Below are 25,810 nucleotides of genomic sequence, written 5' to 3'. Positions count from 1 at the left end.
ATATATTATATAGGTATTATACACTACATGACATATTGATTGTTCTTAATGATCTTTCTTCTTGAATTCAGTTAATATTTTAGTATTTTTTGAAAAAAAACATGTTTTTTGTTTAAGGTTGAAATCAGAGGATTTCTGTATAATTTAAAGATACAAAGGAAAGCTATTGAAACTCATAATGAAATGCTTGCTATTAAAACATTATTAGAGCAACTATCATTGGTTCATGTGAATGTGTCATTTAGTCTGAGAGATGATGGAAAAAACGAAATTGTGTTCCAAATACATAAAAATAGAGATCTTTGTTCAACTATATCAAGTTTATTTAACATTTTGCCAAGTGAGTTACAAGAACTACAAATAGAAAAGAAAGACTATAAAGTAAAAGCCTTAATAGGAAAGGGAAATATGGATTTTAAGAAGTACCAATGGATTTTTTTAAATAGGAAGTTTATTTTCAGCAGTAAAATCCATCAAATAATGAATAAACATTTGAAAAAATCTTTGTGTATTCAACAGTTCAAACCCATCAAGAAGGTGAGAATTTTAAATAATAAATTACACTCTTAAATTCTGTACATATTATTCATAGTTCTCTTATTTATTTCAGCTTCATTCTAATAATGATGAAACATATAATCACGATTTGCCATTGTATTTCCTTTTTATATCATGTCCATATTTTGACTATGATGTTAATTATAATTTAAGAAAAACAAGTGTGGAATTTAAGAACTGGGACCAAATAACTAATATATTGCAAAAATTGGCACAATGCTATTGTGGGGAAATAAAACTTAAAGAAGTAACTAATCAGTTTTTAAATAACAATACAAGGGATCAAAATTTAATTAAAAATAATGAAAATAATACAAGAGAAGAAGTAAAAAAAATAGTCAATAAAATATTAATGAATCCAAAGAAACAAAAAGTATTTGATATACACAATGGAGTTAAAGGTTGCTCTATAATTTTTCTTTTTATTAGAATTAATTAGCATACATATGAATTCTATGATATTATGTAAAGATTTTGTTTTCAGGTTTAAACATTAAGAGACAAAGAAAGCAGAATAGAAGAAAACTTTTGATTAGTAAGAAAGAAATCAAAACAATAGGTAACAAAGCTATACCATTGTCTCTAAATGGAGAAAAAATTAAAAAGAATTTCACAAACCTGAATGAAAAGGAAAATAGGATAACAATACATCACTCCAACAGACATGATATAAAATATATAAAGCCTAATCTAAATAACTTTCCCAAAAAATTTAATGAGGAACCAGAAATCGCAGAAACTATATTAAATAATGATAATGCATCATCCTCTGATTCAAAAGAAGATTTCACTAAACCAAAGAAACCACGTAAAAGGAAAAAGGTGTCTATAAATTATAACTACTATAAAAATAAGAGGCATGCTTTAACTAAAATGGCATTGGAAGAAAATGATAAAAACAACAATCAGGATTATCTAGGCTCTGCAAATAATAATGAAAATAATATAGCAGAGAATGCAAAATGTATTCTGAAAAATAATGCAATGAAAAAGATTTTACATCCTCCTGAAAGATTGAAAGAAAAACATAAATTGCTTCCAAGGTCTAGTAGAAAGGTGCAATTAAATAAGAAACCAGGGATTAAAGAGAAATCTAATTTTAACATAAATGATTGTAAATTAAATGCAACAAAAAATAAACCAATTGACTACAAAATAGGTTTATATAATAATGAAGTAAAAATAAATACTGAAAAATTAAAAGAAAATGCAGTTATTTCATCATATGATCTTGTGCAAACAATTTTGAAAGATGAAACGAAAAATATTGGAAAATTTGATCTACAATATGATGTTAATGCAAACATGCAACCACATACATTCACTTTACCTCCAGGTTAGTCTCTAAAACAATTTCATGACATATATATCTACTGTATAAATTTTTATTTTATTTTTATATTAATTTTTAGAACAACTTCCTGAGAGTACTTTTAGCAATATAGTTTCTACCAAATTAACATATGAAAGCCATAGACATTATAATTTAAATTCCAATATTTATGAAAACAAATACAATAGTAATTTCCACTATATTAGCAAGGCTTCAAAAGATCTATTTTCTTTAAAAAGTCGAACACCATTTAATTTGAAAAATATTACTTTTAAAAAGAAAAATTGCAACAAATTTAATAAAGCATCATTTTTTAACACTTTAAAAATGGACCTTAATGACTCTGTTTATACTATACAAGTGTCAAATAGTGTAAATAATTTCAATTGTGAAGTGAATCACGAGTATAATAACGAAACCAACTTGTATTCTGATCATAATCATTGGTCTATTGAAAGACCTATCACGGAAGAAATTAAACCAATGTATGATAAAACATATACCATTGAAAACTATTATTCGGAAGGTAGCCATGATTTAAATAAAAATATAAGCTTAAAATATGATATAACATATTCCATTCAATTATCGAAAAACATAATTTATACACCTAATGAAAATTGTGATACAATTAACAATGATTTTATGGAAAGATCTGAAATCTTTAATAGCAATGACATGGATGCTTTAATTTGTAATAAAGAGACCACTAAAACAGTTAATAATGAAACTGATGAAGAAATAATATCAATCCTGAATTCAAAGAGAGATGAACAAAACGTTGATCCTTTAAACTTTTGTGAAACGATTATCGATTCTATCGCTGAAAATCATGAGCCTAAATTAGATAATCAAATCATAACTAATGATAGCCTATTTGATGAAGCTTTAAATTTACAAGATAATAAAAAGCAAGAAAATGAAATTGTTAATGTAACTTCCCACTTTTTTAATTCACTGCACACTGAAGAAATAAATGAATTATTCCGAGATACTTTTGATTTGGATATTTCCAAAAAACAGAATACTAATATAATAACTGAAATCAGAGAGTCTTCAAAAATTTTAGAAAATTTTACTATTCAGGGTCGACATACATTTATGCCTAAAGGTAATCAAAATGGTTTTAGTAATCTAGTATAATATTAACTACCTACTTCATAAATAAGGACTCCATTAAAATTACTATCTTTTTATCCGTTTTGTTGATAGGTATGTCGCCAATTATCAAAAATATTAACAAAAAAATGTTAAACATGTGCAGTACAGTAGAGGATGAATATTATGAAGATGTAAGTTTTATAAATTTGATAATAAGATATTTCACGTTTGTTGCGTAAACTTATGAAGTAATGTTTCAGCTTCTCTATAAAAAATTCGCAGAATCAGTAGTAGAAACTGCGAAAGTGTTTGAACCAAAAATTCAAAATGTCAATGAAATTAAAACTACGACGGATATAAATAAAGTTAACAATAAAATCATAAAAGACAATGCAGATTTAGTATTCGATGCAAAATCTTTAAAACAAGCTAAAGTAATTATTTTTTTCTACAAACAAATAATATTTTGTAATGTAATGCTAAGTATTTTTTCATCGATAAAAATGTGTTCATTGTTAAGGTATTAGGTCAAGTTGACTGCAAATTTATTGCTACAATCACGCACGGAAAGGTAGCTTCAAATGACACATATTCTGATTTCCTCGTGCTTTTTGACCAGCATGCTGTTCATGAGAGAATTCGTCTTGAGAAAAATTTATCAGGTGACCTAAATTACATAATTTTACGTTGCTCAATTGAACATATAAATAATTGTAAAAAAAATTGTTCCAATTTGACCCAGTATTTATACATTGTATTCTTTAGATTATTTTGATGGCACTACTTGGAAGAGCGTCGCAATAGATGGCATTAGTTTGAAATTGCCTAAAGATGATGCTATTTTTCTCCATAACTATAAAGATAAATTGTCTGCATTCGGTCTACAATGGACTCTAACTGATAATATTATAACTTTGTATGGAATTCCAAAAGCCATTTTCGGTCAAATTGACAGACAGGTAATTTTACTCAAGTCTGTATTAGTGTATTCTATTGTATTTCGGAAGTTCTTATTTTAAATAAATGTACTTTTTCAGGAAGATGTGGTATTGAGAGCTACTAAAAATTTACTTGCTGAACTAATTGATGCGCTTAAATATCTAAAAGGAAATATACCTCTATACCCACAAACTATAATGAACCTTGTTTTTAGTGAGGTGAGCATACGTCAGATATACATATATTTTTAAATCTCTTAGAAAGTACCTAATCGTTTTGCTACGTTGTTCAAAAAAAGCCTTTGTCAATTGCCACAACATTTATTATCAACACAACATTCCATCTTCAAAAACTACACATTACGCACACACGATTAGACGCAAAGTAAGATGAAATTATTAAATTATCATGAGATAAAAAGAGACAACTGTATTAAATTATGACTAATTTGCCACATCGACGTGGACGTGCTACTCTGGAGGTGCAAATAATCCATCTATACTTTTTACTTATAATTTTCCCTGTTTTTACTTTCAGGCTTGTCGATATGCGATTATGTTCGGAGATAAGTTATCGAAACAAAATTGCGTTGAATTATTGGAATCTTTAGCAGAATGCAAAACTCCATTCCAATGTGCTCATGGTAGACCTGTGATGGCTGTTTTAATGGAAATGAACGGAAATGCGCCAAAATATAATGTATGGCTTTCTATCAATAATAGAATTATTGTAGCTATAGGTTAATAGCATAGAAATCTAAATAACAAGGCAATAGAAGTGGTAAGCGCGCGTGACATTGTCGCCGCTCAGGTGGTTACCATGCCACAAGTCTGTTCGTCGCTTGGTGGTTGCTTGTTCAGTTGTTCCTGACACGTGCGTGAGTAAACATGGTGTGTTACAGCATTTCCCAGTGCGGAAATTCTTCCATAAATTGTAATTATACTAATAAAGGAATAAAATTTCACCGGTAAGTATTTTTGTTTATAAATATTGCCGTTTATCCTTAAAATTATAGAATACTAGTGGTCCGCCCCGGCTTCGCCCGTGGTACATATTTCGCAATAAAAGGTAGCTTATGTCCTTTCTCGGGTATTAAAATATCTCCATACCAAATTTCATGCAAATTGGTTCAGTATTTTAGGCGTGATTGAGTAACAGACAGACAGACAGAGTTACTTTCGCATTTATAATATTAGTATAGATTTACAAGTATTACGAGTGTCACCATAGTAATCGAAATAACAATGAATGACACAGTCGACCATTCTTATTAACACGTTTAACACAAATTTCAACCTTATTTCTATGAGTTTATGTTCAAAGTTATATCTATTGAAAATTGACAACCTCTGTTGTAGAAAAGCCGAATTTATGCGTATTGGAGCAAAAATAAACAAAACGTCTCATATACTTAGGGATGTTATTCTAAAATAAACCGTAAATTCGTGCGTTAGGATACATATTAAAAAGCTTAATTTAATATTTAAGTTAGTTTTCACTAAAATCAAGCTGTCCAATAAAAGGCATAGTTTACTTGTGTGTACTGTTTAGCTATCGGTTAAAATGTGTTGATTTTGGCGACAGCGGTTATCATACGAATTATGACATTATAGCACTTCTATGTGTCTTGTTATTTAGATTTCTATGGTTAATAGGTATCATATTTATTGTTTGTATATTTTTTCCGTTTTCAGATATGTTTAGAGAAGGTTAAACAATATAAAAGCAACAAGAAAAAAGAAGACAAGTAAATTTATAATAAAAGAGGGAAATTTATGACAAAAAATAACGAAGTTATGATGGATAATTTTATTTAGATCTTAAATATTAGTTGAGGAATAAACATTTAATTTAATTTGAACTTTTTTTTATAAACTGTACTTAATATTTAAATGCTACATTTTTATATACTTTTACATATCATTGTAAACTATATTTCTTCCCAAATTAATGTACCAACACCAACCTTTGCATTTTGTTCGTACCTAAACTGTTATAAATTATTGTAATTTATATTTTATAGGTATGCCTCGTGCGGCTAAATTACAATTACACGTAATATGTATTTATAAGTCAAAAATACATACTTCTAATAATACTTCATATTTATAGTTCGTTGCGACAACATCTCTTTATAGATTTTTCCAAAGTACCCTCAATCCACTCAATATAGAAATTAATACGAGTATGGACATCTGGAAATCCACTTCCACATGGTATACCCCAAGATACCAAACCGACTAATTTATTGTTTTTTATTAATGGGCCGCCCGAATCTCCCTGAAATAAAAAAAATAAGTTTTTCCGCACACCTAACTACGAGCATCTGTATATGTATATTTTGTCTATTATTTTTATTTTCACAATTAAAAATTAGTTATACGCAAGAAGCTTATAGTGTATAAGATATAAGCTTCTTGGTTATACGTAGTATGTATATTATTATTAGTCTGTGGTTATACGTACATGACAGGTACCTTCTCCAATTCTTGTAAAGGTACAAAACATAGTATCGAAGACTTTTCTAGCATACCGCATAGCAAATCTGCACGTTTTTTGATTAAAAACGGGTAGTTGCAATTTTTGCATTTTCCGACTGGATGACCCTTTTGGCTGAAATAAAAAATGTATGTGAAACTTGCCATTCAATTTAATATTCAATGTAACAATAAAATATTGTCCCGTAGTTACCTACATACTACATAGTCTTTTGCTTGTGCTTTTGCTATTATTTCTCTCATGCATTCATATAATATAGAACAAATAATCGTGCTCAGATAAGATTGTCTAAAGCAAAACTACCCGCAAAATTATATAAAATACAAAAAAAACTAACCTCCTCAGCACCAAACCCAGTTACAATAACAATATCGTTTTCTTGTAATTCATCACGGTCCATTCGTATCATATCAACACGTTGCAGATCAAATAATCCGGATACTTTTAAAACTGCGATGTCATGTAATCGAAGCGAGGTGTTGTAGTGTTCGTGTATATAAATCGCCCGTACATCGTACTTAAGCCCACCAATATCCAAATTCTCAGTACCAACTACAACTTTTATAAAACGTGGATGTGCCCTTAAAATAATATTATATTAGCAGTAATTATTAAACTAAACAATAATGTATTTTACTCAATCCCATAACATAGGTAATATGCCGGCGAAAGTTGTTGTGCCAATGTACATTTTAGGACCTACAAAAAAATTAAAGACATAACCTACCGAACACACGTAAATTAATGTTTTATCAAATCGGTGAAGCCGATACAGAGTCGGATAGATTATATTTTGTATTAGCTGCACCCCGCAGCGGCCGCGTGCGTGAATGAGTTTTCCTTTTAATCCTAATTTTCCCGTGGGAATATCGGTATAAAAAAGCCTAAGTTACTCCTTATAACAACAGCTATCTGCCTGTGAAAGTTCCTTCAAAATCAGTCCAGCCTTTCCTGTGATTAGTCGGAGCAAACAGACACAAAAATTGTAAAAATTACTATTTTGGTATATGTAGGTACATCCATATGCATTTAGTCATGGACGTATAAAAAAAGACGGACGCTGTATTACGAACAAACAACGTGAAGCCACCATAGTAAGCTAGCGATCGTGTAAAGACAATAAACACGCACACACTCTCACCATAGTAAGCTAGTCGGCCGCCATTACGTCGTGAACTACCGACTGATTAACTGATTAACTGTTTCACAAAAAATATTTAAAATGCCGTCTTGCGTGGTTAAATGGTGTCGCAACAGTACAATTTTAAATAACAAAACACAAGGGATTACATTCCACAGGGAAGCAAGTTATTTCTTTTATGTTTTAATGACAAAATTATTACGGCAAAATTTATAGAAAAAAATACAGCCGCCATTGTCATCAGGACAGCTGTTGCCATGGCAACATGGCACACACACATGGATGTTTCGCCGCCATTATAGGTCTACCAGAATCTGATGGCATATTTATATTTAAGAAATAAAAGATTTTTATGTGGCAACTTATTTGACAACTATCAAATTGGATGTCAAATTATTTGTCTTTTTTGCAGTTGATGAATAATTTTTAGGATTTTGTCTAAAAAATCTTCGAAAATGTCGAAAAAGCCGCTGCAATCACAAGCAAGAGGTGTTGTTTATAATGTGTATAGAAAAACATTCGATGAAGAAGGGTCAAACACATCACAATTTTCAATTTTGAAGATTTTATTGGTAAATTGGACTTACCCGTTTTGATACTATAAATTAAAAAATATTATATGTAGGTAACTATAATATTGTTTGTTGATTAGAATATAATTTTATGAAAACTTATTACAGGAGTTTCGTCAAGTCCAAGCTGTCCAAGTCAATTTTATAATGTGTGTCTGTTAATACATACTTACGAAAATAAACATAATTTTATTTTATATTTATTTTATTTTATAAAAAATTATACTTAAGCAGTTTTGATCTACATTATCATTATATCGATATTTTCACATGGCATACTGGTAATGAATATATACAAATATAGGTATTTGTAAATAATAATATTGCCTGTATAAAAGTAATTTGTATAATTGTATAATAAACATGTAAGTATGTACCTACATAATATTAAGTGGATATCTCATTATTAAGTATAGTATTGTCCACTTATGTAATGTGAGTAATGATATTGAGGATAAAATAAAAAATAAGCAGTATCAAGATCGTTCAGTCCATTTTCCCTAGGGTTGCACACTCAAAATTTTGATTTCCCTAATTGCCATCAGATTCTGGTTTACCTATACTAGGCTTCACTCAATGTTTAGGCGATATACCGTCCGTCTTTTTTTATACGTCCATGCATTTAGTAGAAATCGATTATGTCAATATTAAAAACAGACACTCCAATGTTATAATTGGGGATAGGTTTGAGTAATCTTTTGTTTTCAAGATCGCGAAATGATTAAATACTTTCTAAAGTGTAACGGTTACCTACTGAATGATTAGTGTTATTACTGCTAACGCAAAGGGGTTGCTCAGACTTACAGCTCACTTAAAATTAATATCATGTACCTTTGGTAAACTTACCCTACTAAACAATGAGCTGCAGTAACAACGTGCCTGTGTGAAATAACTGCTCCACCACAAACATGATGGCCGTCTAAGTTTTGTAAAGAAGCATGAAATTTTCCAAATCCTGGTTCAACATTGTCGCCACCCACTATTCTTGAATCGCCCAAAACGAAGATATCTAAGTAAATATATTGTTATAAAATTATAGGTAACTTTTTTTTATTAGATATTTTATTTCCAATCTATCAAAGCTTATCAATGCAACCTTTTATTTGAAATAAATAAATCAAAATTATCCAAATGTTAATCATTATAATATGTATTTATAAGAGGGCAATAAACACACAAATACTGCATTTATCTTAGTTTTACTATTGAAGTAGCACATAATTAATGATTAGATCTTTATTTATTTTATCGTGGTTCTATTCGGTAGATCGATATCAAGAGATTACTGGAAGATACTAGATTAAACATAATTTAAATACCTAAACATTTTGTTTTTTGGAAGTAAAATTAAAATTAAAATCCATATTATTGTCCACTAATCATTTAAGAGCACAATGGATCGGCCCTCTAAAAATATACGGAAATTTTATTTCCTGGATCTCTTCTCTGATCTACCTACAGTATCTGAAGAGTCTTTATTAAGCTACAAGAAATGAAATTTATCTTGTAAAGTAGGTAGAAATAATACTCTGTTATTATAAAGCAACTGAAAATTAAACTATAGGATAATCATATAACTAAAATCCTTAGCTAAAATCAAATAAATGAAAAAACTATGAAATAAATAATACTAATTGCTAAGTTTCCGGCTGGCAACACTTGACAGGAGCAAGCAGTGGGAGCAAGCTTGATTCAAAGTGTCAAGGTCAAATCACTTGCTCTGTGGTGTCAACTGTCAAATCTGTATTCTGTCACCAGTTGCGTATTTTTTTAGGAACAAGTGTTTGAAAATCAAATTAAAGAGAAGAAGAAGAAGAAAATAAAATTTCAGTTTCTTAGGTCAATACCCAATTATGTGCTGATGTTTATCCATAAAAAAATATTCGTAATAAATTAAAGTAAAAAAATAACATTTCGTTGGAGATCCTAAATGTGTAACTTTGTTTTTTAAACTTTGTTTACGATTGTGTTTGAAGAAATTGTGGTCTGATGTCTTGTATATGTCCGTATTTAAGCAAAAAGGAACCACCCAGCAAAAACGCACTTCTGAGATATCAAAGGTTTTACAAAAACATTTGCAGCTCTGTCAGATGAAGTAAAATTAAAATTTATTTTATTTAAATTCATTGATAAATTACTTATTTAAGTATGTGTATATAAATTTGCTCTGAATATTCTTAAACTTTCTAGATAATTAAGAAAATGTGCATGTGGTTCCTTTTAACATTTATCAATTGATAGGTTTTCTCTTATACAAAAAGGAACCACATCCCAGGGATTTAATGATATAAATAAAACTATGTATTTATAATATCGTAATTAAAGCTTTAATTAATAAAATATATAAAATAATACTTATATAGGACGTTTATTCGACGTTATCATCAAATTGGATTTCGAAATCCACCGTGTCTAGTCCATCTATGCGGTCTTCTATTGCATCATCACTAATGAGACCGTTATAAAAACTGTGCATCTTGTGGAATGAGATGTAATATGGACTGAATATCGCTAGAAGGTGAAGAAAGCTTCTCCAGAGGCAGCGACGTATAAGGTTCTTCGTTATCTTCTGTAATAAAAATAAAAAAGCTTTAAATCAAAACAATAAAGCCGCGTGGCTTTTATACGTAGGTAGGTATATGGCGACAGCAAAATATTATTAGTTCTTATAAAGCCGTGTCCCTACTAGACGACTAAGTATGTTGTATGTACTTGCGCCATGTACAAAAAACTGGCTAAGTGCGAGTCGGACTCGCGCAACGAAGAGTTCCGTACCATTATCTATAAAAACGGCAAAAAAATCACGGCTTATTGTATGGGAGCTTCTTAAATATTTATTAAGCTATTGCATAGCTTCTATCGCGGGCCTTGAGCGCGGGGACCGAATCGAGAAATTCCGTAACGAAAAAACCTCACCCCGACGGGCTCGGAGGTGTGGCTTGAAGGCATGCTATGCAATAGCTTTACCGCGGCAGTCCCCGAGTGCCACACGTATTTTTTTTATTCTGTTTTTTAGTATTTGTTGTTACAGCGGCATCAGAAATACATCTAAACGTATTTTACCAAAATAGTAGGTAGGTACCTAGATCATCGACAGTTATTTTTAAAACAGGGTTTAGACTTTAGTAGTTTCATCTCACAATGACAGATGAATCGTAACAAAATGACTCTTAATTCGACTCGCCTTCGTGAAGTGTGAACAACGACATTGTCGTTAAAATACGTAAATCCACAGAGGATTCCTCTTGTACTTACTTAATGAACTATCTTCTTAAAATCACACCACAAACGGGAATGAATCAAAAGTGGATAAAGCGTACCTGCATCTCAGATTCAATAAGTACTTAAATGCATTAAATAAAACTACTTACCCGTTGTATCTTCATTATTATCTTCGGTGTTCGTCTCCAATGCTTTTCTTACCCATTGCTTGCTTCTTTATTTATTACTAAACATTTTCACATTTAATTTTAAAGGTAATTAACAAAAACAATAGAACTTACTTCGCGGAGGAAAAAAACACCGTCACGTATTCGAACTACTTCGCTGAATGTCACCTATATTGACAGATGTTCGACGTTTTACTTAAAAAATTGAAGTTTTGCACTTAAGTAATGAAATACGTTGTTTAAAGATGAGAAGCATTGTAACAAGTCAAGGCATTTGGTTCCATATAGCGATGATGGGTTTCAGAATGTTTTACAATATTTATTTATGCATAATAGAACCGAATGCTTGTGGTTTTATTTTGCAATAAAAAATTACAATTAAATTATGTATTTATTTTACGCATAACCATACCACAGAAACCTGGTTCCATTTTGTGTATTAAAAATAATTGTTATTAATAGAAATATGTGTAATGTATAATGGTACCAAGTCGGTGTGGATCTGTTTTGTATAAAATGACATGATAGTAATATCGTTTATTTGTTTGAACAAAGCAGTCCCGTGGTGCTGTGGTTCGGTTTTGCTTAATATGGTATTATTCGTTGTTGCTGGTGGTTCCTTTCTGCTTTTAGTATACCTTGTTTCCAACGTAAAAATCATGTGGTTCTTGTTTGTATAAGAATTTAGACCACTTTTGAATGAGTATTCTTCAATAAAAGTAAAAAACGAAATTTGTCGAGTGGTTCCATTTTGCATAAATACGGACATATGTCATTATACAATAGAAAAATAAATAAAAATGAACGTATTAAAAGCAGAGATAGAACGTAAGAGAAAACTCTTGGAAGAGAAAAATATTTTGGTAAGGATCGAGTGCTCAACTCATTATAAAATAAATAATGTATGCTGTTGATATCTAATGTTTGTAATTGCTTATTTTTATTTTAGAACAATTCAAAAAAGTACTTCAAACGTGGTGATCTTCTAGCAAAAGAACAGGAAGAGTATATGAAGAAGTATGGCCCACAGAAAAACGATGAAGATGATAAAAATGTAGTAGAATCTGTAAAAGGTATAACAAAATAAGAGGAGTGTTATTAATCGTTTACTAAATTGTTATTTGGAATATATTGAACACTTAAATTGATTTAAATTTCAGTAAAAACACAGGAGGCTGAAACACAACAAAGTGAAAATGCTGCATTGCCAAGGGCGGAGGTTATAAAGAGGTTAAGGGAACGTGGACATCCTATAACTTTGTTTGGTGAATTGGAAGTACAATCCTTCAAAAGATTGCGAAGGATTGAGATTCAGGAACCAGAAGCAAATAAGGTAAGAATTAATTTTAATTTAATAAATAAACAATATTTCAACTGATTTCCCAGGAGTAAGAAGGATCCTTTAACAATAATAATAACACTTTTAAATTTTATTTAAATGTTGTGTGAATTATTATTTTTAATTTTATGTTTCAGGGTTTCAGAAATGATTTCCAAGAGGCTATGGACAAAGTGGATGAGGCATATTTAAATGAGATTCTTGCACTGGGCACACAGGTAAGTTGTTGTTAAAACATTCCCAAAGTAAAGCACAATTCATTTTCTACTTTTTATTCCTATTATCTACATATGAATCTAAAAACTAATTCTCTATTTTAACAAACTAAAATAATATTTTGTTTCAACTGATTTTAGTCTGATGGTGAAAAGGCACACAAGGAAGATGATCTAGATGATTCTATTACCTATGAAACAATACAGGAGATGGCCAAAACAATGGGACAAGGTGACAGGAACCATGATATGAATGTCATAATGATTTTGCTACAAGTAAGAAAATAATTCTTTTTACTATTAATTACCCTCTTAAACCACAGTTTAGTTCTACCTACAAATAGAATACAACCATTAATTATTTATATTATTTTGAACTTGTTATGTTATGCTTAGATGTAGTTTTCACTTTTGATGATTTCAGAATCAATAAATGAATTGTTACAAATTTTAATGATTTATATTAATAGTTCCTGCACTCATTTTGCAGTTCTTATTAAATATATGGGGACAACAGCTCAACTCTGCTACTGCTGCTGAAAAAACATCAACCAAACACAAAATGGCCAGAGCAACATACACACAGACACAAGTATATTTGAAGCCATTAATGCGCAAGCTGAAAAAGAAAAATTTACCAGAAGACATTTGCGACAGTTTAATGGAAATCACCAAACATCTATTAGAAAGGAACTATATAATGGTATTTTATTTTTTGCATATTTTAAATAAAATATCTGATAAAATTACTACACAATGCTATATGCAAACTCAAGTACAAACTGAAAATGATTTTAAGTAGATTAATATTTTAATTATTGTAAATTAGCAGTCCGCCCAGGCTTTGCCCGTGGTACATGTTTACGTTTTCTCGTCATATGAACCATCTTCATACTTCAAGGAATATTATAAAAAAAAAATGTGTGCGTGTACTAGTGTACACACGTAAGAAGTGAAACTTCTTTATGACCTTATTTTTAAAAAAATAATTTACTATATTATGCAACTTTACAGAAATACGTCGAATCACGCGTGGTAGGGATAAGAAAAAGATGGCGCGTAACGGAAAAATGTCACGCGTAACGAAAAAATGTTACACTCAATTTTTTTCCAACCCCGATAAAGAAGTTTCACTTCAATAATAATTAACGAAATTGGTTCAGCTGTTCTAGAGATTTGCGCTTAGCAACAAATTTGGCGATTCATTTTTATTATATAGACTAGCGGTCCGCCCCGGCTTCGCCCGTGGTACATGTTTACGTTTTCTCTACATAAGAACCATCCTCGTACTTCAAGGAATATAATAAAAAAAGAATTATCCAAATCGGTTCAGCCGTTATGCGCTTACCAACACATTTTGCGATTCATTTTTATATATAAGAAGAAGATATTAGATATATTTAACAACAACTATGTAACAAGTTTAATACTAATTGAGATCTATTAATATACTGTTGTTTACAGGCGAGTGATGCATATCTCCAAATGGCTATTGGCAATGCCCCTTGGCCCATCGGTGTAACTATGGTCGGTATTCACGCTCGTACAGGTCGAGAAAAGATTTTCTCTAAAAACGTAGCTCATGTAATGAATGACGAAACGCAAAGGAAATATATACAAGCACTGAAAAGGCTCATGACGAAGTGTCAGGAATACTTCCCGACGGACCCATCTCGTTGTGTTGAATATACTAAGATAAAATAAATATTTTTTCTTTTTGTATATATGTTGTTTCATTAATATTTATTTTCTTAATATTAATATTCATTGACCTTTATAATTCCTACAAGAACATAATATAAACAGGCACTAAGTGGGTTATCCTTTAATAACATTAACGCGGCGTAAAACAAGTTAAAATAAATAATCTTACCTTTTCTATTTAATTATTTATGATAAGTTTTTAGTTTTTACCAATATACAACCACAGATAACATAGATACAACTTGTATTTCAAGAACGGCTGAACGGATTTTAATGATTTTTGATAATAACTTCATTATAAACTAGCGGTCCGCCCCGGCTTCGCCCGTGGTACATATTTCGCAATAAAGGGTAGCCTCTGTGCAAAATTTCATCAAAATCGGTCCAGTAGTTTATGCGTGAAAACCATACATACATACATACAAACTTTTCCTCTTTATAATATTAATATAGAAGTATGTATAGATAAAAAAATATTTCTATGGTATATAAATACCCGAGCACATGCATGCGTGGGTGAGCAGCCTGTAGTAAAGTATGTCATCATTCATCGACTATTGTAGAAGCATTAATTTAGCGTGTGATTTAGCGTATATTGTACTGATGCAATAGCTAAAAACTAATTCAACACCCAATATTATTTTTTGTTATGTAAATGCTAAGGGGCCAACCAAACAGTATATTTTTATTTTATTTATTATTAATAAACAATTAACGAACAAACAATTATTTATAGCAAAGAAGGTGTGGAATTCTCTTCCATCGTCAATATTCCCAGACCATTATAATCTACAGCTCTTCAAGTCTAGAGTGAATAGGCTTCTTCTAGGCAGACGTGCTCCTTCATAGATCACATCACCGCTTTACATGTGGCTTTACATCAGGCGGGATAGTGGTCAAACGCCTGCCTATCATGTATAAAAAAAAATTAAGAACAAACCACGAACTAACGTTATGGCATAATACAAATTTACAACTAATAAAATAAATTGCGGGGGGCAAGATTGGTGAGCTAAAACCCATTCACAGGTCCCATTTGATTAATTAGCAACCTACGATACATAATTAAAAAATGATTGCGTAATCGTTTGGGATCCCTGTAGTAAGTGTAATTAATAGTTATAATAAATGTATATATATACACATACAATTGCTGTACCCCTGTAAGCTTAGAGCAATAAACCAATCCTGTAAGCGATGTAACTAAATGATTTTTAAATTAATAAGAAAAATTTTAACTAACTATGTATTGGGATTTGGGCAGTAATCTGTAATCATAATATAATAATTTAACAGATTTTTACAGTGATCTATTTGTAAAGGTTTCTAAAATACATGTTTTTGTTAAAAAATTTCAACAAATATATATTGAAGCTAAAAGCCTTGTATCAGAATTCTCCAAACGTCAAATTACAGACATAAAAAAAGAAATTCCAACATGTTTGAATTTTGATGTTTTCAAACTTTCAATACATTGTTTCAAACTCAGTTTCAAACTTGTTTCAACGTTTTGAAATAAATAAAATACACTGTGAAACATAAGGTGAAGGATTTGAAATGTTTTTTTGCAATAAAGTAAAAGTTTTAAACATAAATCGCTTACGCCACAATATTTTCTTTATCAATCACATATTTTATAGCGAGCTTATAATAACTAAGAAATAAACGAAAATATGATTTTAGAATATTTATTTTCCGCGCATATTCAAGATTGTGTTGATATTTTATCAGAAAATGATAATTTAGCGTATTACAGTATTAATATAGAGTAAGTATTGTATGTTTAATCGACGCATTTCCTTAAGTTTGAATGAAAATTGTAAATATAGATAAATTTTCATTTTCAGTTTTTTGAAGCTCTTTGAATCATTTCCCGATATTGGTGATAAAGTATTATGTAGTCCTATTGATACTTTACCTGCTTGTAATAGAGATATCATTAAAGCGCAACAAAATTTGATTGAAAAAGAAGAATATAAAAATGTAATTGTCAAGCTGGAGCATTGCAGTCTAAAACGCAATGTCCATGCAAGGTTTTTTGGATTACCAGTGTGTCCTGAACTGCATCGGATAATATTTCCAAAGAATGTTGATTTGGGATGTTTTCTCAAGGTCAATGGTAAGCTATATACAATTTTTATTGGTTTTGATATAATTTCATTCAGGCCGGTTCATTAACAACTGCTATTTATTTTTTAAATTAATTCAGGAACAGTTGTACGTGTGACACAAACAAAAATGCTAGAGTATCAAAGGAAATATGTGTGTATGAAATGTAAATATGAGAATTCGGTAGAAGCAGATTTTGAAAATAGATATATCCTAAGGGCTCCCACAAAATGTGGTAACACAGAGAATAGGTGTAAATGTTCAACTTTCACACAAGTAAATATGGTATCCAGAGAATATTGTAAAGATTATCAGGAAATTAAAATACAGGTGAGATGGTTATTGCTCATTTGCATGCTTATTATCAGTAATTAAAATTTTCTTATATTCATTAAAAAATTTCTCCCTGGATCTATGGTTCCCTATATTATTTTGTCTTTAATTGGAAAATAATAAATAGTTACATCACCATTATCTATATACAGTAGAACTCCAATTATCCGAATTAATGGGGACCGGGACCCATTCGGATAATCAAATATTCGGATAATCGGATTTAAAAAAAATATTGCCATTGGAGAAAATAAAAGCTACGTTTTGATATTACAGCACTATTTTTTTATTGAATTAAATGAAAGAAACATGAAATTTTCACATGTTTTAAATATTTCTGCAATCATTTTTCTTATTTCCTCTAGTGACAACGCATCTTTATCATCATCATCCTCTCCATATTCTTGTTAGGGGAAGAATAATAGCGCACTTAGACTTTTTTGGACAATTTTTTGTGATTCGGATAATCGGCGATTCGGATAGTCGGAGTTCGGATAATTGGAGTTCTACTGTATATAAAACTCAAAGGTGACTGATATAGTGATCTATCAATGCACAGCCCAAACCACTGGACTTATCGGGCTGAAATTTGGCATGCAGGTAGATGTTAGGACGTAGGCATCCGCTAAGAAAGGATTTCCCGAAATTCTTGCGGGAACGGGGAAAAACGGGGATGCACGTACAAAGTCGTGGGCGGAAGCTAGTTATGAATAAAATAATAACTCTCATTGAAGAGTAGTATTCATAGTTTTTATTGTTTCTGATATAAATTTAACTTTCACTAATTCTATACATTATTTCATTTAATTTCAGGAGCAAGTGAACAAGCTCAGTATAGGTACAATCCCTGGCTCCATGTGGGTTGTGCTAGAGGATGATTTAGTGGATTCATGTAAGCCTGGTGACGACGTTATTATTTGGTAAGAAGTTTAAGATTAGCTGATGATCTGTAGTCAAATAATATTGTTAATTTTTGAAGTGAAAACTTCTTTAGCGGCGTTGAGCACTTTTTGTGTAATGGGTATAAAATCTTAAACTCGCGTCAGGACACGTGACCTGATCGAAAAAGCGTAAGACGGATACCATTCCAAAATATCAAACATGCTCAACGTTAATAATCAAGTTTTCACTTCTGCCGGCACTCCCGGAGTGCAACCCGTCTTTTTTTTAAAATCTCCTCTAAACCTGCAATCTGCCTTATTAGGCATTAAGCTGGTGGTTAAAAGTGTTAATGTTGGCATGCATGGCAAACGCCCAGTGGCGTCTCCATATAATAAACTACATAAATTTAAATAGAAATTGAAAGTGGTAAATATCATACCTCATGTTCAGAAATACCTTCACAAATTTCACTTCAGCGCCACCAACATTTTCTTTAATAAAGGGATGATTTACTTATTGCTATTGTTTGCTGTAAAATATCTGATTCATAAAGTTATTAGTTACCTGAATCTACTATCCTAATTTTCCATAGTACATACAATTTATGTAAATAAGGCTTATTTAATTATTTTAAGTGGTACGGTGAGACGCCGATGGCGTCCATCAACGCAGACCAAACGCTCCGAAGTTGAATTAGTGTTACATGCAAATTACATTGAAGTGAGCAATGCACAAAGATCAGAAGTTATTGCCTCAGCTCCAGATGTTAAGGACTGCTTTGACGAGTTCTGGGATAAATACAAACATTGCCCTTTAAAGGGCAGGGATCAAATACTCGCATCTGTTTGTCCACAGGTAAAAACAGATAAATTGTTTATGTTTAAAAATTTCTCATTTATAAAGCATTTGAATGCTATAAAATTAAATATCAGATAACTTGTTTTTATATGTAAGCATCAGAATCGCAACGGGCCGTCTCTAATGGACGCACTGTTTGCTCCTGCGTCCACCTGTACGGGGCGCGGCGGACCGCCTAGGCGGATTTTATCTAACAGACGCTCGCCGCTCACATCCGCCTGCCTGCGTCCACTAGACGGGTCGGGGCGGGCCGGGCCGCAGCGCACCGCCGGCAGAAATCCGCCTGCGAAGCGATATCCGCCAATGCGTTGCGGCCCGCCCCGACCCGATCCGTCGCTAATGGACGATGTTTCATACAAAACATAGGCCGGCGTATTTTTGCGTTGCGATGCGGCCCGGCCCGATCCGCCTAGTGGACGCCTAGCATTACTGGGCAAATAAAAATTTCCACTAATTCTTTTATTTATTATTAGTGTCCGACCGAAACTGGTTTCCAGGCCGAAACCGAAACCGAAACCGAATGTTCGGCCGTGGCTTCAGTTTCGGCCGAAACCGAAACCGAAACCGAAACTCACGTGGTCAAGTATGAAATTTCTAAAAATACTGAACTTTGGTGCATTTTACCTATTATTTTGCCTTAATTAGGCATGCCCTAATTAAGGCAAAATAATAGGGAAAACATAGTATATTAAATTTGTTGTAATCATTTATCTTTCTTATATATAAAAATGAATCGCAAAATGTGTTGGTAAGCGCATAACTCGAGAACGGCTGAACCGATTTCGATAATTCTTTTTTTATTATATTCCTTGAAGTACGAGGATGGTTCTTATGTAGAGAAAACGTAAACATGTACCACGGGCGAAGCCGGGGCGGACCGCTAGTTTAATATAAAATAAAAAAATAATATTTTTCAAATCAAATCTAATAATAACAATTTTAATTTTTATTACTTTTTCAAATTAAGTTCTCAGTAAAATCAGTCATCTAAATCAAATCAATAATTGTTACTGTTACTTTAAATACTTAAGTTTTGGTATTTTGAGATCTTTCTCTTTATTAAAGAGTCTTTAATACTTTGGATTGGTATTTGTACTTAGAAGACTTTAGAAGAATAATCAGTCTCTTTTAGGTACCTCTTATATAAAAATAATAATTATTAATTACTATTACACCCAGTTCCAATCTCAACATAGATAATCAAAAATTGTTTCCACCAGCGTGGGTCAACCAACGTTTTGACAGCGTCCGTCAAAGCGTTGCCGAGGAAAACGAAGTTAGGCGAGCGTGAACGTGTGTGAACTAAGTTCACTGAACTTGCGAAATAAGTTTCGGTTTCGGCAAAAGTTTCGGCCGATTTTGGCCGAAACCGAAACTGCGGCCGAAACTTGATTTTTGGCCGAAACTCGGCCGAAACCGAAACCGAAACCGAAAGTTCGGTCGGACACTATTTATTATATTTCTAACAGGTATATGGCCTTCACCTTGTGAAGCTAGCATTACTCTTAACAGTGATAACAGGATCAAACCATACTTTAGAAAATGACGATGATAAAAAGAACACATTTAATGATGACAAACACATCACCAGAGTTCGTGGACAATGCCATTTGTTACTTGTTGGTGATCCAGGTATGTAATTATTATTATTGATTTATTTATTGTATTTAATTTTTAATTATAGAGAGCTAAAAGCAAAAGCCATGTTTATTTTTGGGAGATAGTAGCCTTTATTTTTCACTTTTTAATACACTGTCAATGTTAGGGACGCATTTAAAATAATTATTGTTCAATAGTAGGTATAATTTTTTACGTGTTATCAGTAGCATTTTACATGTAGAACTTACCTACCTGTATTGTAAATAAGGTATACTTAAATATTATTTTAAATTAATCTTTCATAGGTACGGGAAAATCTCAGCTGCTTCGAGCGGGAACAGAATTGACACCCCGTTCAGTGTTCACCTCAGGAGCGGGGAGCACTCGTGCCGGTCTCACTTGCGCTGCACTTAGAGTGAGTGTTGCTTTAGATTTAAATATACTTTAACATAATAATCTATACATATTGTTTAAATAACATTATTGTTTGAACTTGTAACGAACGTAACGTCATATTCATCCCGCCAACTTCTGTGACGTCACTGTTCGTTGCGTCATCGCAAGTACTAGGTCAGCAGAAATGCAGAGAGGTATTTTGGGTGACGTCACAATTTGCAATCTTGAATGACGGCATATTTTTCCCGCCAACTTCTGTGACGTCACTGTTCGTTACGTCATCGCAAGTACTAGGTCAGCAGAAATGCAGAGAGGTATCTTGGGTGACGTCAAAATGGGCAATCTTGAATGACGGCATATTTTTCCCGCCAACTTCTGTGACGTCACTGTTCGTTACGTCATCGCAAGTACTAGGTCAGCAGAAATGCAGAGAGGTATTTTGGGTGACGTCACATTTGGCAATCTTGAATGACGGCATATTTTTCCCGCCAACTTCTGTGACGTCACTGTTCGTTACGTCATCGCAAGTACTAGGTCAGCAGAAATGCAGAGAGGTATCTTGGGTGACGTCACAATTGGCAATCTTGAAAGACGTCATATTTTTTCCCGCCAACTTCTGTGACGTCACTGTTCGTTACGTCATCGCAAGTACTAGGTCAGCAGAAATGCAGAGAGGTATCTTGGGTGACGACACAATTGGCAATCTTGAATGACGTCATATTTTTCCCGCCAACTTCTGTGACGTCACTGTTCGTTACGTCATCGCAAGTACTAGGTCAGCAAAAATGCAGGGAGATATCTAGGGTGACGTCATAATTTGCACTCTTGAATGACGTCATATTTTTCCCGCCAACTTCTGTGACGTCACTGTTCGTTACGTCATCGCAAGTATGTACTAGGTCAGCAGAAATGCAGAGAGGTATCTTGGGTGACGTCAAAATGGGCAATCTTGAATGACGGCATATTTTTCCCGCCAACTTCTGTGACGTCACTGTTCGTTACGTCATCGCAAGTACTAGGTCAGCAGAAATGCAGAGAGGTATCTTGGGTGACGTCAAAATGGGCAATCTTGAATGACGGCATATTTTTCCCGCCAACTTCTGTGACGTCACTGTTCGTTACGTCATCGCAAGTACTAGGTCAGCAGAAATGCAGGGAGGTATCTAGGGTGACGTCATAATTTGCACTCTTGAATGACGTCATATTTTTCCCGCCAACTTCTGTGACGTCACTGTTCGTTACGTCATCGCAAGTACTAGGTTAGCAGAAATGCAGAGAGGTATCTTGGGTGACGTCAAAATGGGCAATCTTGAATGACGGCATATTTTTCCCGCCAACTTCTGTGACGTCTCTGTTCGTTACGTCATCGCAAGTACTAGGTCAGCAGAAATGCAGAGAGGTATTTTCGGTGACGTCATAATTCATAACAATTTGCAGTCTTGAATGACTTCATATTTATCCCGCCAACTTCTTTGACGTCACTAAAAACTTCGTCTCCTTGAATATTCTGATTATGATTTGTATGGAAGGATTCGTTTCGTCATCGCAAGTACCTTCTACGTGCTGACTGCAGTGATATTCTTCTGTTATAAAATATTACTTACGTTATAAGTTACATTGGTGACTGGTGAGTGACGTAACAACCAAAACTTCTTGAATAAGTATTCCTTACATTAAAAAGTTAGTATAAAATAAAAGAATAATTAAAATAATACGTTTTCTCTTGAAATTCAGGAAGATGGTGAATGGCAGCTTGAAGCGGGTGCTCTAGTGTTGTCCGACGGCGGCGTGTGTTGTATCGATGAAATATCTCACTTGCGAGACCACGATAGAACTGCGATACACGAAGCTATGGAACAACAGACTATTTCTATTGCTAAGGTATTTAATATGTCCTCTTAAATTCTTAATATTGTTAGGTTAGGTTACCTACATAACTATTGATACATTTATTGACATAACGTCTTATTGATTTATTTTTCATTTGGATAATATTATTTTATAAGTTTGCTGTTTATGCAATTTTGTCCGGGTTGCAAGGGGTAATAAACTGACCTATGTTTCTCACTAAAGGTGTATATTTCTGACAGAAAAAATATTTATAAATTGGTTCAGTAGTTTATCGCAACGGGAATTTAATTTTTATATGTACATAAAAACAATCTCTTTAAAATATTAGGATTGAATACATTTTTTTTTATTATTTGCTTAAAAACTGACAACTATTTTATCTTAAAAGTAAAATTATTGTTGTTTCATGTATTATTAGATTTATTATTAGATTGTAAGATTTTTCTTATCCCACAGGCTGGTATAGTTTGCAAACTAAACACAAGATGCGCCGTCATAGCAGCTTGTAACCCAAAAGGAAATTATCAAACCGATCAACCTCTGAGTGTTAATGTTTCTCTCGGAACACCACTGCTAAGTAGGTAATGTTTATCATTTTAATACAGATGAAATAAGGCCATAGTCCACTATAGAGTTGCAATGAATAATTATTATTTTAGGTACTTAAATACTTTTTTGTTATTGGCTGTTAGTAAAAACATTTTTTGTGAACTGACCCCTTTTCTTTATTTGGATGAGAAAGCAATAGAAAAAGTTTAATATTTTATGTAATTTCCTTTTTTAGGTTTGATTTAATATTCATTTTATTGGACTCTAAAAACAAAAATTGGGATAAGTTGGTGTCATCTTACATTTTATTCGGTGGCGCCAATTCTTCGGATTCTAAAAAGCGATGGAGTATAGAGAAACTGCAGGTAAAGAATTAAAAAATGGAGTATTATTAGTAAAGTAAATCTGAAATTCTATCTATTTATACCGACTGTTTATAAAAGGTTTTGGTTTGTTAGGTTTGTAAATATGTAGTAGAAGTAAATTATTTCTTATAATAAAATAGCTTCGATTATTATTATAGGTAGGTAATAGGTAGGTACTAGTAATAGGTAGGTACTTATCTATTTTTATTTTTAACTAGCGGTCCGCCCCGGCTTCGCCCGTGGTACATGTTTACGTTTTCTCTACATAAGAACCATCCTCGTACTTCAAGGAATATAATAAAAAAAGTGTTATCGAAATCGGTTCAGCCGTTCTCGAGTTATGCGCTTACCAACACATTTTGCGATTCATTTTTATATATAAGATTAATCTGATCCATTTATTACAGATGTACATAGGATTGATTGGGCCACGGCAAATGGAGATGACAAAGGCGGCTAATACCATATTACAGCATTATTATATGATGCAAAGGAAATCTGAGTATAGAGATCCATCTCGAACTACTGTTAGGATGTTGGATAGTCTGGTCAGGTAATGGATTAAATAATTTTTTAAGCATATAGATTCGACTTATTGTTAACAGATATGAGACTACCATATAACAATATTTTTTTTAAATGTGTGGTATAAAAGATGTATTTTAAATTCTCATTATTGAAATGGTTCTTTTTCAGATTATCACAAGCTCATTGTCGTCTAATGTACAGAAATACAATTTTACCCGTTGATGCAATAATGGCAGTATCTCTGGTAGATATATCTATGCAGGATTGTACTTTGTCAGACACTGAAGATGCATTACATTCAACATTTCATAAATATCCAGATTATGAGTATCTATGTATGGCCAGAAAGCTATTAACTCGTTTATGTTTGGAAGAAATATGGCGAGAAGAATTATTATACTATGCAAAACTACTTGAAGTAGATCATAAAACGTTAGAAAATGAAATAGTTAATGGGAGTAATGCACTATTTGCAAAGTTTGATGATGTAGAAGATATTAATGTACCTCTATCTGCCACGGTAATCACTAGTTCATATTTTAACAATAAAAATGATGAAGTTGGTAAATCATGTGTAAACGATAAAGAAAACACAATCAATAATAAATTAGCGAAAACGTTAATGAAACATTCTACTCTCAATAAAAATGAAAGGAAACCACCTGTTGTACAAAAAAAGGCGACTACAAAACGAAAAAGAAAAGAAGTTTCAGTTGACACAAGTGCTCAAATCACAAATATAAAGAGAATTAAAAGAAAAAATACCAAAAAGAAAAAGAGTTTCAATACTAAAGATGAATCGGCAAGTGATAGTGAAGATGTTGATGTAAATAATATGCTTAAAGCTATTCCTAGTGTAAATGACGTTTTTAATGACCTAGGGATAGATTTTAATGATAGTAATGATAATTTGGCAGCTCTCGATTTAGACGATAATGTAACAACTAATAAACCATTAAATCATGTTTCACAAAAAATAAATGAAAATTCAGAAGAAATAAAAATTAAAGAAGAGAAGGAACAACTGGAAGAGTTTGAGGAACAAAATAATATAAGAATTGACAATATAAGAAATAACATTGTGGATAAATCAAATAAATTAGAAATAACACCTAATAAGTCAAGCAGTATAAATAAACTTAAACAATTTACATTTGCTGGCAAATGTGATATTAATAAATTTTACGGACATAATATGAAGCAAGAATTATCAGATAATGTTATGAAGAAAATTTCAAGTGAATCATGCAATAAAAAACCGGTGTCCAGTTCACAATTATCAATGTTTGAAAGTGACTGTGATATTGATTTAGACATATAAATCATATATTTTTAACTATTGTTAATTGTTATGAAGAAAAATAAGATGTGATTAATAAGAATGTGAAGATAGAACTATCATGTTTATAATATATTTTGCGTCTATTGTAGGTATGATATTTTTTACCAATGTGTCAGAGAGACTGCTCTTTTTTGCATCATTGTAGATTTTTTTAAGATTAAAATTCAATAATCAATGTTATGTTAATTGTATGTGGTGAATACATTCA

The 25,810-nt window shown here is 32.0% G+C and overlaps 5 protein-coding genes and 1 long non-coding RNA gene across 9 annotated transcripts in view; 3 read left to right on the top strand and 3 right to left on the bottom strand.

Moving 5' to 3' along the window:
- The window catches only part of LOC149488511 (uncharacterized), a 7,519-nt gene extending 5,550 nt beyond the window's left edge, over positions 1-1,969 (bottom strand). The window contains exon 1 of the mRNA XM_089695684.1: positions 1,878-1,969. The gene's annotated coding sequence lies outside the window, so the exon portion shown is untranslated. The remainder of the gene's footprint in view (positions 1-1,877) is intronic.
- The window catches only part of LOC149488510 (uncharacterized), a 6,421-nt gene extending 655 nt beyond the window's left edge, over positions 1-5,766 (top strand). Inside the window, exons 3-13 of one of the 3 annotated variants that reach the window (XM_089695646.1) lie at positions 118-537; positions 611-959; positions 1,043-1,894; positions 1,971-3,002; positions 3,104-3,183; positions 3,253-3,426; positions 3,513-3,654; positions 3,758-3,951; positions 4,030-4,149; positions 4,469-4,630; positions 5,626-5,766. In XM_089695646.1, coding sequence (XP_089551772.1) covers positions 118-537; positions 611-959; positions 1,043-1,894; positions 1,971-3,002; positions 3,104-3,183; positions 3,253-3,426; positions 3,513-3,654; positions 3,758-3,951; positions 4,030-4,149; positions 4,469-4,630; positions 5,626-5,682 — 3,582 coding nt within the window. In that variant the 3' untranslated portion in view covers positions 5,683-5,766. Of the gene's footprint in view, positions 1-117; positions 538-610; positions 960-1,042; positions 1,895-1,970; positions 3,003-3,103; positions 3,184-3,252; positions 3,427-3,512; positions 3,655-3,757; positions 3,952-4,029; positions 4,150-4,468; positions 4,671-5,586 lie in introns of all 3 variants that reach the window. The other 2 variants (XM_089695644.1, XM_089695647.1) reach the window with 2 other exon arrangements.
- On the bottom strand, positions 5,742-16,330 carry LOC149488507 (chymotrypsin-1-like). The gene is made up of 6 exons (XM_089695313.1): positions 16,319-16,330; positions 15,939-15,978; positions 8,990-9,152; positions 6,768-7,011; positions 6,398-6,544; positions 5,742-6,211 (listed from the first exon to the last, which is right to left on the bottom strand). Exons 1-6 carry the CDS (start codon positions 16,328-16,330, stop codon positions 6,038-6,040), a joined length of 780 nt encoding a protein of 259 aa, XP_089551439.1. The 3' UTR covers positions 5,742-6,037.
- On the top strand, positions 9,881-14,802 carry Prp18 (pre-mRNA processing factor 18). 2 transcript variants are annotated; one of them, XM_089695677.1, is made up of 8 exons: positions 9,881-10,148; positions 12,307-12,395; positions 12,482-12,605; positions 12,693-12,865; positions 13,009-13,089; positions 13,228-13,362; positions 13,577-13,789; positions 14,551-14,802. In XM_089695677.1, the coding sequence occupies exons 2-8, from the start codon at positions 12,333-12,335 to the stop codon at positions 14,788-14,790; spliced, it is 1,029 nt and encodes a 342-aa protein (XP_089551803.1). In that variant the 5' UTR covers positions 9,881-10,148; positions 12,307-12,332; the 3' UTR covers positions 14,791-14,802. The 2 variants fall into 2 exon arrangements, with proteins under 2 accessions (XP_089551803.1, XP_089551802.1); XM_089695676.1 differs by lacking the exon at positions 9,881-10,148 and having other exon boundaries at positions 12,300-12,395.
- Positions 10,165-11,728, bottom strand: LOC149488509 (uncharacterized). Its single transcript, XR_016315660.1, has 2 exons — positions 11,515-11,728; positions 10,165-10,712 (listed from the first exon to the last, which is right to left on the bottom strand). It is a non-coding gene; the product is annotated as an uncharacterized LOC149488509 (long non-coding RNA).
- LOC149488506 (uncharacterized) lies at positions 16,257-25,810 on the top strand. The gene is made up of 12 exons (XM_089695648.1): positions 16,257-16,558; positions 16,638-16,909; positions 17,000-17,229; positions 18,046-18,152; positions 18,750-18,969; positions 20,442-20,604; positions 20,877-20,986; positions 22,702-22,848; positions 23,275-23,399; positions 23,603-23,732; positions 24,140-24,285; positions 24,429-25,810. Exons 1-12 carry the CDS (start codon positions 16,464-16,466, stop codon positions 25,579-25,581), a joined length of 2,898 nt encoding a protein of 965 aa, XP_089551774.1. The 5' UTR covers positions 16,257-16,463; the 3' UTR covers positions 25,582-25,810.

This window comes from Colias philodice, chromosome 5 (assembly GCF_061535455.1).
Source record: "Colias philodice isolate Cphi_HAF_F1 chromosome 5, ilColPhil1 Martin Lab GWU primary, whole genome shotgun sequence".
Classification (NCBI taxonomy): domain Eukaryota; kingdom Metazoa; phylum Arthropoda; class Insecta; order Lepidoptera; family Pieridae; genus Colias; species Colias philodice.
This window is presented reverse-complemented; position numbering and strand designations above follow the sequence as displayed.